This window comes from Pimephales promelas, chromosome 10, assembly GCF_988280905.1.
Source record: "Pimephales promelas chromosome 10, fPimPro1.hap1.1, whole genome shotgun sequence".
Classification (NCBI taxonomy): domain Eukaryota; kingdom Metazoa; phylum Chordata; class Actinopteri; order Cypriniformes; family Leuciscidae; genus Pimephales; species Pimephales promelas.
In genome coordinates, this window is record NC_142778.1 from 27,188,429 (window position 1) to 27,205,895 (window position 17,467).

The following is a 17,467-nucleotide window of genomic DNA, read 5'->3' on the forward strand; positions in this document are numbered from 1 at the left end:
CTTGCCATTGCTGTACTAATTGCACTCTTGAAACTCCATTACGTGCTTTTATTCTTGTGTCCATCACAGTCCAGTGCATTGAGATTCATTGGTCTGTTTCTTCCCTTCAGCATTTATTTTGAAACGCCAAGGTTGCAGGGGACTAGAGATGAATCAATGATAAATAGTATGATTTTAGTAAAGGGATGAGGGGTGGGAATGTTTGCAGAAACATTGCAAAAGATCAATAAATGCTTTGACTCAATTTCCTCGATTGGTCTTTGGTTAAAATGTCAACTTCAAATCTGTTTGTAAATTCCTGCTTTCTATAGAAAGGGGACAAAATTCTACTTTATAAAATGTGATGACAACAGTCCACACACATATTTCTGTTCTTTCTGTAAATAAAATCTGTTGATTAATAAGAAATATTTATGTGGTGATTTTATTACAGTTTTGAGAATGACAAGCAGGTTAACTGCTCATTTGTTTTTTTGTTTTCTTATGCTGTCCTACCTTTCAGTAGGCTTTCATAAGAAAATGTTGAAGTTGATCATTACTCGAAAATAACCTGGAGCAATCAATTACAGATTTATAGAAATCCCAAGTACATTTTTAAAGGATTTTGTAAGTACAAAAGATGGGTGTTTATCATCATCATTAAATTATATTAATTGTTATGTAATTATATTAATTGTTAATAATGAAGGAATTACGGACTAAACATTTAAGTTGGTTTCCCATGCAGTTTCACAGAACTGCTCTTTTGTTGTTAGTAATGCGAATTCCGACTCATTTCTATGAATCGGTTCTTTTCATAGAATTGAAATTGGATTCAAGGAAACGATCAAACGCTTCGACGATCAGGCTGCGTCTGACATACGGGTATGGCAGTCTCTTAGAACATAAATATAAAGTTGTTAAGACAATTCTAAAACTAACTTACATCTGTTGACTTCAAAGTATAGGCTATGTGGTGATAAAACGGTAGGTAATTAAACGTTTCCAGTAGGCTACATTTTATACATTTCATTTCAAGTAATGTTCTTTTACTTCCATAAGTCAAATCCTCGATTTGTCGACATAGACCTCGACACTCTTGTAACCTGTCAAAAAAAAAAAAAAGTCGTTTATTCAAGAACATTTCGGACGGGTTCAGCTAGCTAGCTGCTAATGTTAACGGTTCATCATCAAAAAGATCCGACTTAAAATAATAATTAGTTTGTCTGGTTAACTCTTAAAATTATTCCATTACATAGTTCATCTAAAAATGGAAATGCTGTCATCATTTACTTTCTAATGTTGTTCCAAACAAACCTTTGTGAGTTTGTTTCTTCTGTTGAACACAAAAGAAGATAGTTTTAAAAATGTTGGTGACAGTAAGACGCCCAAAAAAAACCCTAACGTTAGGCCTACTGAATTCAATGGATGACGTCAACTGACACCAACATTCTTTAAAATATCTTCTTTTGTGTTCAACAGAAGAAACAAACTCATACAGGTTTGGAACAACATTAGGATGAGTAAATTATTATGATTAATTACAATTTTTATTTTTGTGTGAACTATGCCTCTTAATACTCGAGTACCAGCAGATGGCGCCAAAACAACACACCACCCCCATCTCAGTTATAGCTGCAGTGTTGCTTTTGTCTCTGCTACTTTAAATCAATAACTGACCATTGTATCAAATTTATAGCGATGCAGCCAAGTTCAATTACCCGCTTCATGCGTCGGTGAATCAATTTCCCCCTTGCTCCGGTGGCTGAGGGGATGTCTCATTCATATTTCCAATAAGGGAAACGCCTATCTGTTGATGACATCTTGGGTTTGTAACGCAGCTGATTTAAGGCGACTGCGCAGAACCGAAGAGCCGCAGCAGAGGAGTGTTCACACTTCACACACACAGCACCAACCAGACACCATGGTCAAGATGAGAACATCCCAACTTACAATCTCCGCTGTCCAGAGAGGAATAATGTCTTCAACATGAGGCACGTCTTATAAATGCAAACTGCATGATCAGCCTGGAAAATCTGGGACGACTTTCAGCTCTTGGCCTGAAAGGCAGTTGCGTTGAGCGTACGATCCAACAATTAGGCAACCGAGAACACTTGTATTCTTGTTTTGTTCGGAGAAAACCCCACATGATGAAATTCAAGCCAAATCAGACAAGGACATATGACGGAGAGGGCTTCAAAAAACGAGCAGCGTGTCTATGTTTCAAGAACGATCGGGAGGACGAGGTAAAAGTGCAAATGTGGTTTAATAATGTCGACTACTGTACGACTACTATCGCCTACACGCACGTCAGAAATAGATATATTGAAACCTGTAAAGTAACATTCCTTTAGCCACTTTTATTTTACCATGACTCATTTCTTAAATCAATGTAAGCCAACAATGAGTGATTAGAATCATTAGATTCTTGTTCTATAATGTATAATTAATTGATTAACTAACTAACAATGAACAATACATTTATTTCACTGTTTATACATTTGTTTTACTTTAGTTAATAATTATACAACGGTTCGTTCGTTGTTATTTAATTTTAACTCAGGTGCATTGAATAGGCCAACAGATGGAACTTGATTGTAATACATGTTTGAAATGATCTTACTAATATTAATGAACGTTTTAAAAGTATTTTTCACTGTTCATGTTAACTAATGGAACGTTATTGGAACATGTGACCACCTTATTAGTTACTTAGTTACTATGTTAGTGTTAACTGTTCCACTTTGTTGACTATCTTCCGACTATGAATTTTGCCTCACGTCAAGTTGTTTTGACTATTAAACATATTCTGTTGCACTGTAATTTTTATTATACAGCTAGTAAATGCTTTTATTTAGAAACATGTTTGGAATATTTCAGAATGTATCACCCACATGTATTTTAGATTTCCTATGAAATGTTTCATATAATAATTATAATTGTATGGATTGTGATATTGTGTTGACCATGTAAATATACCTTCCGACTATGTAAAACAGATGCAGCAGTTATATAATCCAAATTTCCCCAAATAGGTTCTACTTTTATATGTTCCAGCTTTATTTGATACCTGTGACTATGGTTGTTAGCAGTTGTTAATCAGAATAGCTACAAGTATTGGTCACACTTTAGTTTAATGTCCAATTATCACTATGAACTAACTATTTCAAACTTTTGCCTCAATAATCTCCTAATTACTGTTTATTAATAGTTAGTAATGTAGTTTAAGGAATTGGGTAGGATTAAGGGATGTAGAATAGGGTCATGCAGAACAAAAGTAAAAAAAAAAAACTAAAAGTAGCCTACTAATAAACAGCAGCAAGTAAATAGTGAGAATCAGACCCTAAACTGTTACCAAAATTGTATTTGTAAGATGAAAAATTAATCTTGAAAAATGAATGAATGAATCTATTTAAATAGTATCATAAAAGTGTTCTATAACCTGAATAGTTAAAAGTAAATAATATTACAAATAAAGATTACACTTTACAATAAGCTTCTCAACCCTCAATGACCACTAATCCATGATTCATGTCTAGAAATATATGACTATGGTGGACTGATGGCAGGTTTTATAAATGTAATCATTGAGATCAGCACACTAAAAGCCAGCAGTGAGCTTTACTCCTGAGTAATGACAGCTGTTCAAAACAGGTAATAGTGTGAGTATGAGAGCGAGAATAAAGGAACTCGATGTTCAGTGTATTGTGAGATTTCTTTTTTCATAGAGTTAGTTTGTTTGGTCTGGTCTAAGATGGACTTTTTATAGAATAGTGCATATTCTAAGGTTTTTGTGATTGATTGGCGAATGCTTGACATGTACAGTACAGATTATTTATGTACCTTGTCCTATAGGCTCAAAATGTCAAATGGATAGTCACAAACAATCACCCAAAAATGTTATTAATATTTTAACGTTAATATTTATATAAATCTCGTGTCATTCTAAACCAGAATGACTTGCTTAAGTTTAATCTGTGAGGTATTTTGAAAATATGTTTTTTTATTTGTTTTTTTGTCTATGCATTGAAAGTCTTTCAAAATCTAGTTTGTGTTCCACAGAATTTAAAGTCTCTCATTGAGAAAGTACTATCAAATTGTTCACCCGCAGCATTTTGCGACCTCCTTGAAAGTAGTTACTGTTTAGACCAAAAATACTGTCTATTATGAAACTTGTCAGTCACAGTCGAGGTGTTCTTGACTCCTGAGGCGAGGGCTTGACCTGATATGGAAAGCGCACTCCGAAATTACAGGAAAATGCTGTTGTATACACAAATACTCCCCCATAGATGTCTTCTTCTCCTTAAATGAACTTGACCAAACTACCAAGTCAGTGAATCTTTAAGGAGAACTAGAGTTGTTAAAGTTACATAAAGCATGTTGAGGCATGGGAGCCTCCGAACCTGAATGTTCCGCATTGCTACAGGACCTGGTCTCCCAGGTTTCTCCCCCATGTGATTAGCACTGAGAGAGGGGAGGGGGTAGAGGGGAGTAAGTTACACTATGTTCTAAGGCTCCAAGTGACATATCAGCAGCAATTTATAGAACCAGAATGACAGCAATTACTGTCCCCTGACTGATTCCATTCTCCACTTTTGTTAATCTGTAAATTTCTTTCCAATTGTTTTCCCTTTCTGATTGCTGTCCAGCTCTCTTTTATACTCCTCTTTGGGAAGGATCATACCTTTTTTTGGTGTATTTCTATGCTCTTCTGCTCATTTGAAGTGTTGAGTACAGGAACTCTACTGTGGACGTCAATGCATTCCTGCCGTGGTGATAGTTAGCTGAGTACAAGCTACAACAAAGCTCACTTGGGAGAAGTGCAGTCCTTCAGCTCATCTGCTGTTTGTGATTTTGTCCCACAAGATCTCACAAAGCCTCATAACAGGACTGGGGAAAATAGCAATTTCTTAGTTTTAGTTTTATTAGTTTATTTGATAGGGACCATGCATATTGATGAACGTTGTTGTAGGATACAACATGTGAATATGCCAGAATTAGTAAACAAATACTACTTTTCGTCTGCAGTCTCCAGGCCGGTAACAAGAACAAACAAATAAAATGAAATATCACACAGTCATACAGCATTCATTCAATAAATCAACAATACACATAGGTAAAAAACATGCATTGATATTACAAACAACGCATAAATCTTGATTTTAATCAATTCCTAAATCCCTATGCTGTTAACAGTTTACAGTTGATTAATTAACGAAACTTTGTAGCGTGTGTGCCTCCCATCCAATAAATCTCAATGGAGTGGGGCAGGCATGACATCAGAACCCGGAAGTCTAACTCACTGCTGGTTCCTTAGAAATGTTCCTGTTTTTTGGGGTTTTCCTAAGTTTTTTAAGGGTTTTCAATTTATGGGTAAAATAAAGCCTGTGGTAAACACTTGACGATACTTTGACGACGCTTGGTTCTTCAAGGTAAATTACTCACACACCCATATTGAAAATGCAAATTTTAAAGCAGTTTTGTTTAATTTTGGAAACATATGTTTCTAATAGGTAACTAAACAAGACAGTGTTGAGTGTGTTCAGTGTATGTTGTCGAAAAAACGTTAAAGTATCGTCAAAACATTTTACTTATGAATTGAAAACCCTCATTATAAAACCCCATGCACTGGAAAATCTCGAAGGAACCAGCTGTGAATTAGACTTCCGGGTTCTGACGTCATACCTGCACTGTTACTTTTGTAATGAAACAAAGCTTTTATAAAAAGCTCAGCTTTTATATTCTGTCAATTTTATAATAAAATTCAAACAATTAATAATTTTGGCACTCTTTAAAGTCCCTGTGAACCACGAGTTGCTACCGACTTTACTTCAGTGTGATGTATTTCCCAGTAAAACAGAATATTGATAGGGCTTTTACTTTAGCACACCTCATCTCAATCCCTTGCTCATAGCAGACTGATGGTTGGAGGAAATTGGTTAAGGATATAGAGTGGTGCAGGTATGACATCACTTTGTTGGCCAAAACGTTGAAGCAAGTTAGCATTTTAGCACTTCTGGTTCCATCGTCCCAATTTAGTCAGTGGGTTTTTTTGTTAAATGGCTGAAATAAGACTGTAGTGAACGTTTTATTCCGTGACATAAAATACCTCAGGATCACCCCAGGTGGTTGCTTACAATCGGCTAAATGTGACTACAGAGGCGATCGAAGAGATTAAACGTCATCGTGCCGAACAGCTCAGTTCACTTTTACAGCCTTGTTATGCTTATAATTGTGCTCTTATAAACTATTCTAACTCAACCTTTCTGGGGAAAAGTCTTTAAGATAACCGAAAGAGTTGTCAGAACTCAGAAACTTAGTGATGATGGTGAGGTTGAAATCGTGGGACTGTGATGTACCCTAGTCATTCATAGTCTTTGCTTTTTACTTCTGGTGACTGCATTTAGGCTTCAAAATTCATCTGTGAAAATTATGAACAAAACGTGTAAGTATCATAAACTTTTGTTAGCTTGTTTTTAGCGACAATGCAAAAGCCTATGGGAAAATCCAAATGGGTTACTCTCAAGGGAAAAGAAGCTAGGAATCGTGGAAGCGTGGAAAAATTGCCAAGACAAACAAATGTTTTTTTCTAACTTTCACGGATTAATTGTTCACCACAAGAATAGTACTGTGCGCTAACAAAGTAAAGGGGGGATGTCATGATGACTTTAAATGTTCAATCGAAGTGTCAATGCAGAGCACACGTAAACAGATCATCTTTTTGTAACAAGAGTTACTTAAAACATCAATTAGTATACCACAGGACCTATTTTAGTGATATTTAAGTTATTAGAAACCAGAATTAGGTTCGGCTCTTGAAATGAATTGGCTACGACCTCTGTTTGAATAGCAAACGCAGTATCAAAACATTTATTTTAACATTCCAGATGGATTGTGAAACACACAAAAGAAACAATAATAACAAATTTCCCCAAAATAGTCAGTCAGTTAAAAGAAAAGAAAAAAAAATCAGTCCAGTCAAATAGTTCAATGTTCAACTCAGTTGAGTTTCAGTTCCAATCAATTCAGTTCCAATGTGGTTTGTCAAAAGGCCTTGTTTCAAATCACTACCGGCAGTGTGTGATAACGTTGGAGATCTCTTTAAATCTTATCTGTATGACGCATCCGAAAATGTGCGGTCCATCCACTTGGTGAGTTGATGGCCACTGGTTACGGTCACACTCCAGAATCACTGAATCGCTGAATCACAGGATCGCTGGCTCGCCGTAGAATCTCTCTCTCTCTCTCAACAGTGGCAAAATATGCACACACACAAAAAAACCAGTCTGCATACAGCAAATGCAAAATATCGAATTAGTAGCTGTATATGGCTTCATCACTAATCATTCAAAATCAATACAACTCAAATTCTAAATCACTCAGTTTAAACATGAACACAATGCACTTTGTAACATGTCACCTCAAATATGACTTAGAACAGTCAGTAAGAATATATGTGAATAGTGCAAAATGCTTATTTTACAGAAAGTTTTTTTTTCCTCATTATCATATAGCTACGAATAGGAAGGCAAAAATGTGTTACAAACATCCCTTATGCTGGCTCAAAACCTCGTAGCTAAATAAACATACATGAATTCACGTTACGCCATCTCACAATAACGCATATACAAAATGGCGTTTCAAATAACAACAGTAGAAGTGAAGATAAACATATCAATTATCTCCGACTGGTTTTGTTTCATTGTCAAAAGACATAACAGGAATAACAAAGTAACAAAGTGCACATAATATATTATAGTTTCATAGTTTTAAATCAACTTAAAATGAAATGCTAGCAGAAAATCTCACTTCTGATGTACTCACCGAAGATTCTTAAAACAAGCAAGGAAAACAAAAGTGCAAACGGCAGTTTACAATAACTAAAACTTCTTTAAGCTTTTACAACATTGAAAATTATTTATTCTGTGTTAAGCGATCTGCTTTACTATATTTATCTCACTCCGTCTTCATCTCACAATGCACTTGACGAGAGGGTAGGAAAAAAAATAAATCCCCAGTCTTCTTTAGCTGTGCAACAGAGTGACTCAGACAATAAAACGTGAAACAGCGCCATCTAGGGGAATGGAGAATCACAGCAACTATCTCAGTCCTGTACAGTTTATGTGGGCTACATCCTCCCCCCCTGAATGTGCATGCGTCCCTGCATGTATCTATAGCTACTTAAATAGTAGTCAGTTGGTCTGTTTTTAAAGCAGTAAACTTCAGTGTGGGATGTAAGTCCAAAGCTTTTGTAAAAGCCTGGTCAAGACCATTCAACAAGGAGTGCATAACTAGAGTCAAGGGGTTCCCTAATGTCTGGTAAGTCAGCCGGTCAGGCTCTACCCTATGTCTAACTGATCTTCGCACTTCTGCGTCCTCTTTTTGTAGGACATCATTCACACTCAAATCTTCAGGTTCATGTTCCTCTGATTGTTCATTTTTGTTTTCTTTCTTCACAGGTTCCTCTTTGTCTCCATGTTTTTTTTCAGGTATGGTTTGCACCACATCATCTTCCTCAACTTCAAGACTCATCTCATCATCCCTCTTTCCTATCTCATTAGGCAAATCATTACCCCCTTTCACTTTGTGGAAATTTTCTCTCCAATCCTCTGTTGGCTGGAATACCTCTGCTTCAGGTCTCAGTCTTGATTCCTCAGGGCTTGTGTTGGTGTTTTCCTCTCCTGAAGGAGGCCTAGGTTCAATCTGAGGGATTTCATGGACAACAGTGACAGGTGGGTGAATTGTCACCAGCATTTCCTCTGGATAGTCGTAATCAACTTCCTCCTCACTATCATATGATTCCAGCTGTTCTCCCTCTCCAGACACTGGAGTCTGAGCAGGTTGCACTGTGGCTTTGTTTTGCTTATGCTGATTCTCTTCTGCTTCTTCGGATGGAGCCAGGAAGCCACAAGGTAAGAGCAAGTCACGATGCAGTGTCCTTTCAGGGCCATCAGAATGAACAGGTGCTACGACATAGACAGGAGAATCATTTATGTGTTTCACTACTTTGTACACAGTTCGACTCCAGCGGTCAGCTATCTTGTGTTTGCCCCGCACCCCGACATTCTTGACGAGGACATGGTCTCCTACTTCCAAGATGGATTCTCTTACTTTCATGTCATATCTCTGTTTGTTTTTCTGAGCGATTCTTTCACTGTGTTCCACTGCAAGTCTGTAGCTCTCCTGCAGATTCTCTTTGAGCCTTTTCACATAATCAATATGAGTGGTTCTGCTCTGCCCCTCTGGGTGTAATCCAAACGCCACATCAATTGGGAGGTTTGGCTGCCTCCCAAACATTAGCTGGTAAGGAGAAAAGCCTGTTGTGTCATTTCTGGTGCAATTGTATGCGTGCACCAAAGGCTGCACATAGTCTCGCCACCTGGCCTTACTTTCTTCCTCTAGAGTCCCAAGCATCTCCAAAAGCGTTCTATTGAACCGTTCCACAGGATTGCCGCGTGGATGATAAGGGGTGGTTCTGGTTTTCTTGATCCCCAACAGCAGGCAAAGGTCTTTGATTACAGCAGATTCAAAGTCCCGACCTTGATCGCTATGTAGACGCTCAGGTATGCCATAGTGAACAAAGAAACTGTTCCACAACGTCTTGGCTACCGTCTTGGCCTTCTGGTCTGCAGTAGGTACTGCAACAGCATATTTTGTAAAATGGTCAGTTATTACTAGAATGTCCTTTGTCCCACGGCCATCAGGTTCCAAAGACAGGTAATCCATGCAGACTAGTTCAAGTGGTCTGCTGGTCCTAATGTTCACAAGACAGGCTGTCCTCTCAGCTTTTGCTTTGCGACGAATACATCTCTCACAAGTTCGCAACTTCTTATCTACGTCCGTAGACATCTTTGGCCAATAAAACCGTGTACGGACCAGGTCTATGGTCCTCTCGAATCCCATGTGTCCAACTGAATCGTGGAGACCTTCTAGAGCTGTTTCACGATACTTTGTGGGAAGAACCAGCTGGAAAAATGGTTTACCACTGTTCATCCTCTTGCGGTAAAGGACCGCATTGTTAATGACGAGTTGATCCTGCACTCGAAGCATGAGTTGGACTTCTTTGTCCTCTTTCTGTCTGACATGATAGGAAAGGCGTTTCCCTGTGGTAAGTATGTCCATGATTCTGCTGATTACTGGATCAGCTCTCTGCTCTGCAGCCCATTCCAACGGTGACATTCTGGGAAGGGTGCTGGATCCTGGAAGCATATCAGAATGAGTGAACTCAGCTGGGATAGCACTTGCATCCATAGCAAGGGATTCAACAATCACAGGTGAGTAATTACTCTCTTCCCCCATACTGAAAGCTCCATCTAGGTCATGTCTCTGGCATACAGCTTTAATTGCTTCTTTTGGAAAAGTGGCATCACTCTGTTCTTTTAAAAACTTTGACAGGAACTGCAAAACTCTATCGTCTTCAGCTTTGGCACTCAAATCTGTCTCATCAAGGTCATGTGGACGCCTGGATAAGCCGTCGGCATCTTGATTTCTCTTGCCGGCCCGATACTGAATGCTGAAGTTGAAATTTGACAGGGCCGCTAGCCACCGGTGGCCAGCAGCATCTAGTTTGGCGGATGATAAAATATAAGTCAGGGGGTTGTTGTCAGTGACAACGGTGAACTCGGCTCCATAGAGATAGTCAGAAAATTTGTCAGTTATTGCCCACTTCAAGGCAAGAAATTCCAGTTTATGTGTGGGGTATCTCCGCTCACAGTTTGACAACCCCCTACTTGCGTAGGCAATAACTTTCATCTGTCCATCCTGCTGTTGATACAGAGCCGCCCCAAGGCCATGAAGACTAGCATCAGTATGGAGAACGTATGGCAGTCGAGGATTGGCAAAGCCCAAAATTGGGGCAGTTGTTAACTTTCCAATGAGAGCCCTGAATGCTTGTTCGCACTTAGCTGTCCATTTTTCAGCAAAGGGTGACTTAAGGTCTGTGCTGGCAAAGGACTTGGCTTTGCATTTCCGCCTTGCCGGAATGTAGCCAGCAGTCAGATCATTGAGGGGCTTTGCAATTTTTGAAAAGTCCTTGATGAATCTTCTGTAATATCCGGTAAAACCAAGAAAGGACTTAAGCTCCCTAATATTGTCTGGTCGGGGCCAAGTTGTGAGCGCAGAAATCTTTTCAGGGTCAGTTTCTACTCCATTCTCCGAGACAACATGTCCCAAGTACTTTACCGACTTCTTGAAAAAATGACACTTCTCAGGCGATAACTTGAGCCCAAACTCTTTCAGCCTGCTCAGAACTCGCATGAGTCTCTCCTCGTGCTGTTCAAGGGTTTCTGAGAACACAATAAGGTCATCAAGAAAAACAAGAACTTCTTTTTGGTTCAAGGAGCCCATGCATTTCTCCATGACTCTTTGGAATGTGCTTGGAGCGTTTGTTACCCCTTGTGGCATCCTATTGAACTCCCAAAACCCCATAGGAGTGACGAAGGCGGTTTTAGGCTTGTCCTCCTCTGCCATTTCCACCTGATAGAAGCCTGACTTTAAGTCCATCACAGAGAACCATCTCGACCCCGTCAGAGCAGTAAAAGTCTCCTCAATATTTGGCAAAGCGTAAGCATCTTTAATGGTCTGAGCATTTAATTTTCTGTAATCAACACATAATCGAATTTTGCCACTCTTCTTCTTTACAATTACAACTGGTGATGCAAATGGACTCTCAGACTCTCTAATGATGCCCGCATCATACAGCTCTTCCAAGTGGAGCCGGACAGCTTCGTAATCGGATGGGTGGATGGGTCTCACCCTCTGCTTAAAGGGTGTTGGATCAGAAAGACGGATCTTGTGCTTGACTGCTGTTGTATGTCCATAGTCAAGGTCACCACTCGCAAAGACTTCAGAAATTGAATTCAACCTCTTTGTAATCCTTTCTTTCCATTCTTCGGAGAGTGGAGAGTCACCAAAATCAAAAGTGATGAGGGTTTCTGGAGCCACTGAGTGCAGTGTGTAGCACCTAGTTGTGGTGCTAGCAGAGGATGACTGTTTACTCTTGGTTACGTCTTTGCCTGTTAAAGAGGTAAGTGGGGAAACAGATAATGGGACGGTGAGCTCTGCTAAGGTGCAGTGTGCTGGCACTGTAACACTGTGTGGGGTTTCATTCTTGAGCAAAACAGGCACTTTAAAAGATGTCCGGTTGGGACTTGACATGACATAACTGCAGAAGGTCAATCCGTTTGGTAAGCATGAATGAGATGGGAAATCTACCAATAGGGAAGTGCCAGAAAGACTATTCACGTTCCTCGTATAGCCATCTACTGCAATTTTCTGGCCTGCTGGGATGACTATTGCCTTCTTGTGAAGAAGTTTGACTTTATTCACTTTGTTTTTGCCTTGTGCTTTATTCTTATACAGACTGTGCAGGTGTTGGATGAGAACAGCATACGCACAATTTTCAGGGACAGGCCCACCAATCTCCTCACTGAACCCGTCATACAAGACGTCCAGAGCATTAGTTCCAATGAGGACTGAGACGTGAACAGAGGCACTAGAATCGGGAACGACGAGAGCTAGCGTGCTAACAGTTTTGGGGCTACCCGTGAAAGTCTCTGGAAAGAGTATTTCAATCTCAATATAACCAATATAAGGCACACGCTGGCCTGCTGCCCCCTCTACTTCAATGAGATTAGCCAAAGGACAAATTGGATGAGAAGCTAAGTGGGAGTCATGGAATGACTTGGAGATTGTGGTGACTTGTGAGCCTGAATCAATAAGGCACTCATGTTGAATTCCTTCGATGGTGACGTTAACTAATGATCTTGATCCAACTAATCCATTCATGAGATCATCTCTAGTGGGTCCAGTGGAGAAACAGTTGGCCTCTAGGGTTTGCCATCTATTTTTAGGACTACTGTCACGATCATTGGCTCCGGGACGTCCCTCTACCGGAGCCTCGCCCAGTTTAAAGAAGAGCCCTGTCTTGCTTTCCACTCATCCTGCTTTAACTTCAGTTCCTTGTATTTCATGTCGACTGCATCTTTGTTCATGGGGTTCTCACACATTCTGGCAATGTGGCCATCATCCCCACATCTAAAACAGAACCAGGCCTTTGGCTGTGCTCTAGGTGTAACTTGGGGAGTCGCTTGGTGAACTTGAGCCTCAGCTCGGGGTGGTGGTGGATGTAGGCCAGACTCAAGAACTGCAGCCTCACGCCTTCTCTCTTTTTTGGATTTCTTGGCGTTGAGTTGCATTTGCAGCTCAGCAACTTGTTTCCTCAAGCTTTCAGTCTCAGATATGTACGCTTGTAACACACTGGCATTGTTATCAGTAAGGCAAGAGAAGTTGGCCACCTTTTGGATATTCACTGAGGATTTTCCTTTGGAGGTCCCTAAATGGCGGCTCATACGGTCAAGTTTGGTGGCTCTCTTGTCCTCTTCAGTTCTCAGCTGCAGTAAGAACTCAGCAAAGTCAAGGGATTTATCAGTTTTTAGCTCTAGCTGAAGAACAAGGTCGTGGTCCCAACAGCCACGCTTAAACTGCTTCATCAGGTGCCGGTTTACATCAGACGGCCTAACCCCTCCTCTCTTTACTGCAGTACTCAGCAGCGTTTGCAATCTCTGCAGGTAAGTGGAAGCCTTTTCTCCTGGATCCTGGTTTGTGTTCAGGAATCTAGCAAATATCTCTTCGCCGTCTTCTACCAGGCCAAAAGCAGACTCCAACAGCCTCATATAGTCTCTGGGATGACCTGATGAACCTAGCTGTCTAACAATATCTGAGGCTGGAGGAAGCAAACTCTCTAATATTCTCCTCCTCTGCGCTTCAACAGAGACATTGTCGTGGAACATCAGCTCTACATGGAGTAGCCAAGTTTCAAAGTCGGCTTCGCCTGGTGGCTTAGGCACTCTGCCAGAGAATGAACGCAACCTCTTGGAATCATTTTGAGACTTTGGTGCATCGTTTTTTATCACATGTTCAACAACAATCCGCCTCACCTCTGGTGGGTTCAACACTTCCTCATCCAGGTCATCAGCCGAAGTGGGAGCGACTCTTCCCCTAGTTGATTTGGGCTTTATCTTCACTTGCGTGGAAACATGTGGGTAGGGCTTAGAAATGTCATTTTTCTTCCTGGATCTATGAATGAGGGGCGTTGTGCTGTGGTCAGAGTCAATGCTGCTACTGCCATCAGAGTCGCTAGAGTCTGTGACTGTCTGTGTGAGTACTTTAATGCTATCAACACGCCATGTCACTACAGTGTCCCTTATATTTTGTATGTCAAAAGGTAACTTGGGCTCAACTAAAGCGTTAGCAGCAGCTGATTCGAATTCTACAATGGCATTACATTTATCCTCTTCTTCTGTGGTTGACAGCCTAACTACTTTAGTTACTGTGCCATACTTTTTAAGGGTTGCAGTAATATCTTCGTCTTTGTCAGTGTGGGCGACGCCTATCACGACAATGGACCGGTCTGTCTTGATACCGAATTCCTGTTCTACATCCATGTCTACACTGTAAACAGTTTCACTCAATGCAATAAGTAATAACACCTCCAAAAAAAAGGGAAAGAGGAAAAAAAAATAAAAAAATATCACAGAAATGGCAGTACGTATCTAGAACTCTGGAATGTACGTTCAACTGTCTTGGTCGTGCTCAAAACACTCCTGGCTGGCTCGCCACTAGCTGTAACAAGAGTTACTTAAAACATCAATTAGTATACCACAGGACCTATTTTAGTGATATTTAAGTTATTAGAAACCAGAATTAGGTTCGGCTCTTGAAATGAATTGGCTACGACCTCTGTTTGAATAGCAAACGCAGTATCAAAACATTTATTTTAACATTCCAGATGGATTGTGAAACACACAAAAGAAACAATAATAACAAATTTCCCCAAAATAGTCAGTCAGTTAAAAGAAAAGAAAAAAAAATCAGTCCAGTCAAATAGTTCAATGTTCAACTCAGTTGAGTTTCAGTTCCAATCAATTCAGTTCCAATGTGGTTTGTCAAAAGGCCTTGTTTCAAATCACTACCGGCAGTGTGTGATAACGTTGGAGATCTCTTTAAATCTTATCTGTATGACGCATCCGAAAATGTGCGGTCCATCCACTTGGTGAGTTGATGGCCACTGGTTACGGTCACACTCCAGAATCACTGAATCGCTGAATCACAGGATCGCTGGCTCGCCGTAGAATCTCTCTCTCTCTCTCAACAGTGGCAAAATATGCACACACACAAAAAAACCAGTCTGCATACAGCAAATGCAAAATATCGAATTAGTAGCTGTATATGGCTTCATCACTAATCATTCAAAATCAATACAACTCAAATTCTAAATCACTCAGTTTAAACATGAACACAATGCACTTTGTAACATGTCACCTCAAATATGACTTAGAACAGTCAGTAAGAATATATGTGAATAGTGCAAAATGCTTATTTTACAGAAAGTTTTTTTTTCCTCATTATCATATAGCTACGAATAGGAAGGCAAAAATGTGTTACAAACATCCCTTATGCTGGCTCAAAACCTCGTAGCTAAATAAACATACATGAATTCACGTTACGCCATCTCACAATAACGCATATACAAAATGGCGTTTCAAATAACAACAGTAGAAGTGAAGATAAACATATCAATTATCTCCGACTGGTTTTGTTTCATTGTCAAAAGACATAACAGGAATAACAAAGTAACAAAGTGCACATAATATATTATAGTTTCATAGTTTTAAATCAACTTAAAATGAAATGCTAGCAGAAAATCTCACTTCTGATGTACTCACCGAAGATTCTTAAAACAAGCAAGGAAAACAAAAGTGCAAACGGCAGTTTACAATAACTAAAACTTCTTTAAGCTTTTACAACATTGAAAATTATTTATTCTGTGTTAAGCGATCTGCTTTACTATATTTATCTCACTCCGTCTTCATCTCACAATGCACTTGACGAGAGGGTAGGAAAAAAAATAAATCCCCAGTCTTCTTTAGCTGTGCAACAGAGTGACTCAGACAATAAAACGTGAAACAGCGCCATCTAGGGGAATGGAGAATCACAGCAACTATCTCAGTCCTGTACAGTTTATGTGGGCTACATTTTTATTTATGTTGCAGCATAAAATAAACATGAATGAACATTATAAGGTATGTTAAAAGATACAGTTCAACTTTTGTAATATGTCTCATGTAATCCCTGAATCAGTGTTTCAACCACAGAAAGACGTCAATAGCTTGTAAAATATATATCTCATATTTGTCAAATAATCTCTCAAAGGGTGTTAACAAATTATGCAGAATATTACTTTGGTTCATTCATCATACTGGAAAGGTCAAAATTTGAACGTATTGAATTGTGAGGTAGTATTCCAAACATAACAATAATTTGCTTGTGTGCATTGAATGATAATACTACAGCAGTAATATGCATGTCATTTTACTATAAAAACATGGTTTGTTGTCTTTCCTCGTGACAGTGTGGTTGGGATGTGTGTATTTATGTTCAGAAACAATAGTGCTGATACAGTGCCTCTGAAAAATGTGTTTGTGTTTTTGGGTTGAGCAACTGTCCTTCTGTGTCCACTTAAGACTTTTATTGAATGTGGTGGCTTTGCTAGTCTTTGGTAAAATGCCTGAACTGTTTTTCTTTGGACAGAGTTGTCCCAAACAAAAGTAGATGTTATAACTCTAGCTTTAAATATACAAAGAATTATGTTTGGGATAAACAGTCATTTCTGGTCTACCAAGAGGACCACATTCGCCTCAGGGACTTTATTTCAGTTTTTTGAATTGTCAAGCTCAGCAGACTGGTTCAATAACAGTAGTGCCAGAGTTGTCATAGCAACAATGATCCCCTTAAATGCGAACATGATACAGTGGACTGAACCAGAACAATGAAACGGCACTCAGTTGCGTGCTGTACGTGACTGATTTTAAGCTGTGAAGAAGCTTATTCATGTGAGTTGTTTTAGATTGTCTGGTACAGCATTACGTTAGCAACTGGAAGGTCATGGGTTCGATTCCCAGGGAACACACATTGATGCTGCAATAGCCTATATAGCTTCAAAAGACTATAAGAAGTTTAGGGTCCTGTTTACACCTGGTATTTAAAGGGTTAGTTCACCCAAAAATGAAAATTAAGTCATTAATAATTATTCACCCCCATGCTGTACCAATCCTGTAAGACCTTCTTTCATCTTCGGAACACAAAGGAAGATATTTTTGATTAAATTTGAGAGGTGGATCATAGGCTCCTAAGGGATTGAAACTTGACGGCCCAGAAAGTCATTAAAGGAATTGTTTAAATAGAAAATGTTCTTGCCTGAGACGAGCGCTCGAGATTTCCACGACGCACGTGCGAGAATTGCACAAAGAAGTAGTAGAATAAGAATGCAATTCTCGCGCGTGCGTCATGGAAATCTCTTGAACTCTCGTCTCAGGCCCAGAAGGAAGAAAAGGAATTGTCGAATAAAGTCCTTATTTTTGTTTTATTCCACACAAAATGTATTCTTGTCGCTTGATAGACTTAAAGTTGAGCCACTGTAGTTACATGG

At 39.5% G+C, this 17,467-nt stretch overlaps 1 protein-coding gene and 1 long non-coding RNA gene across 3 annotated transcripts in view; one reads left to right on the top strand and one right to left on the bottom strand.

The window, feature by feature from the left end:
- Positions 1-1,784: 1,784 nt before the first annotated feature.
- nudt4a (nudix (nucleoside diphosphate linked moiety X)-type motif 4a) overlaps positions 1,785-17,467 on the top strand; it is a 29,118-nt gene continuing 13,435 nt past the window's right edge. Inside the window, exon 1 of one of the 2 annotated variants that reach the window (XM_039650378.2) lies at positions 1,785-2,225. In XM_039650378.2, coding sequence (XP_039506312.1) covers positions 1,998-2,225 — 228 coding nt within the window. In that variant the 5' untranslated portion in view covers positions 1,785-1,997. The remainder of the gene's footprint in view (positions 2,226-17,467) is intronic. The other variant, XM_039650377.2, reaches the window with a different exon arrangement.
- Positions 14,722-16,008, bottom strand: LOC148977426 (uncharacterized). Its single transcript, XR_016145382.1, has 2 exons — positions 15,705-16,008; positions 14,722-15,166 (listed from the first exon to the last, which is right to left on the bottom strand). It is a non-coding gene; the product is annotated as an uncharacterized LOC148977426 (long non-coding RNA).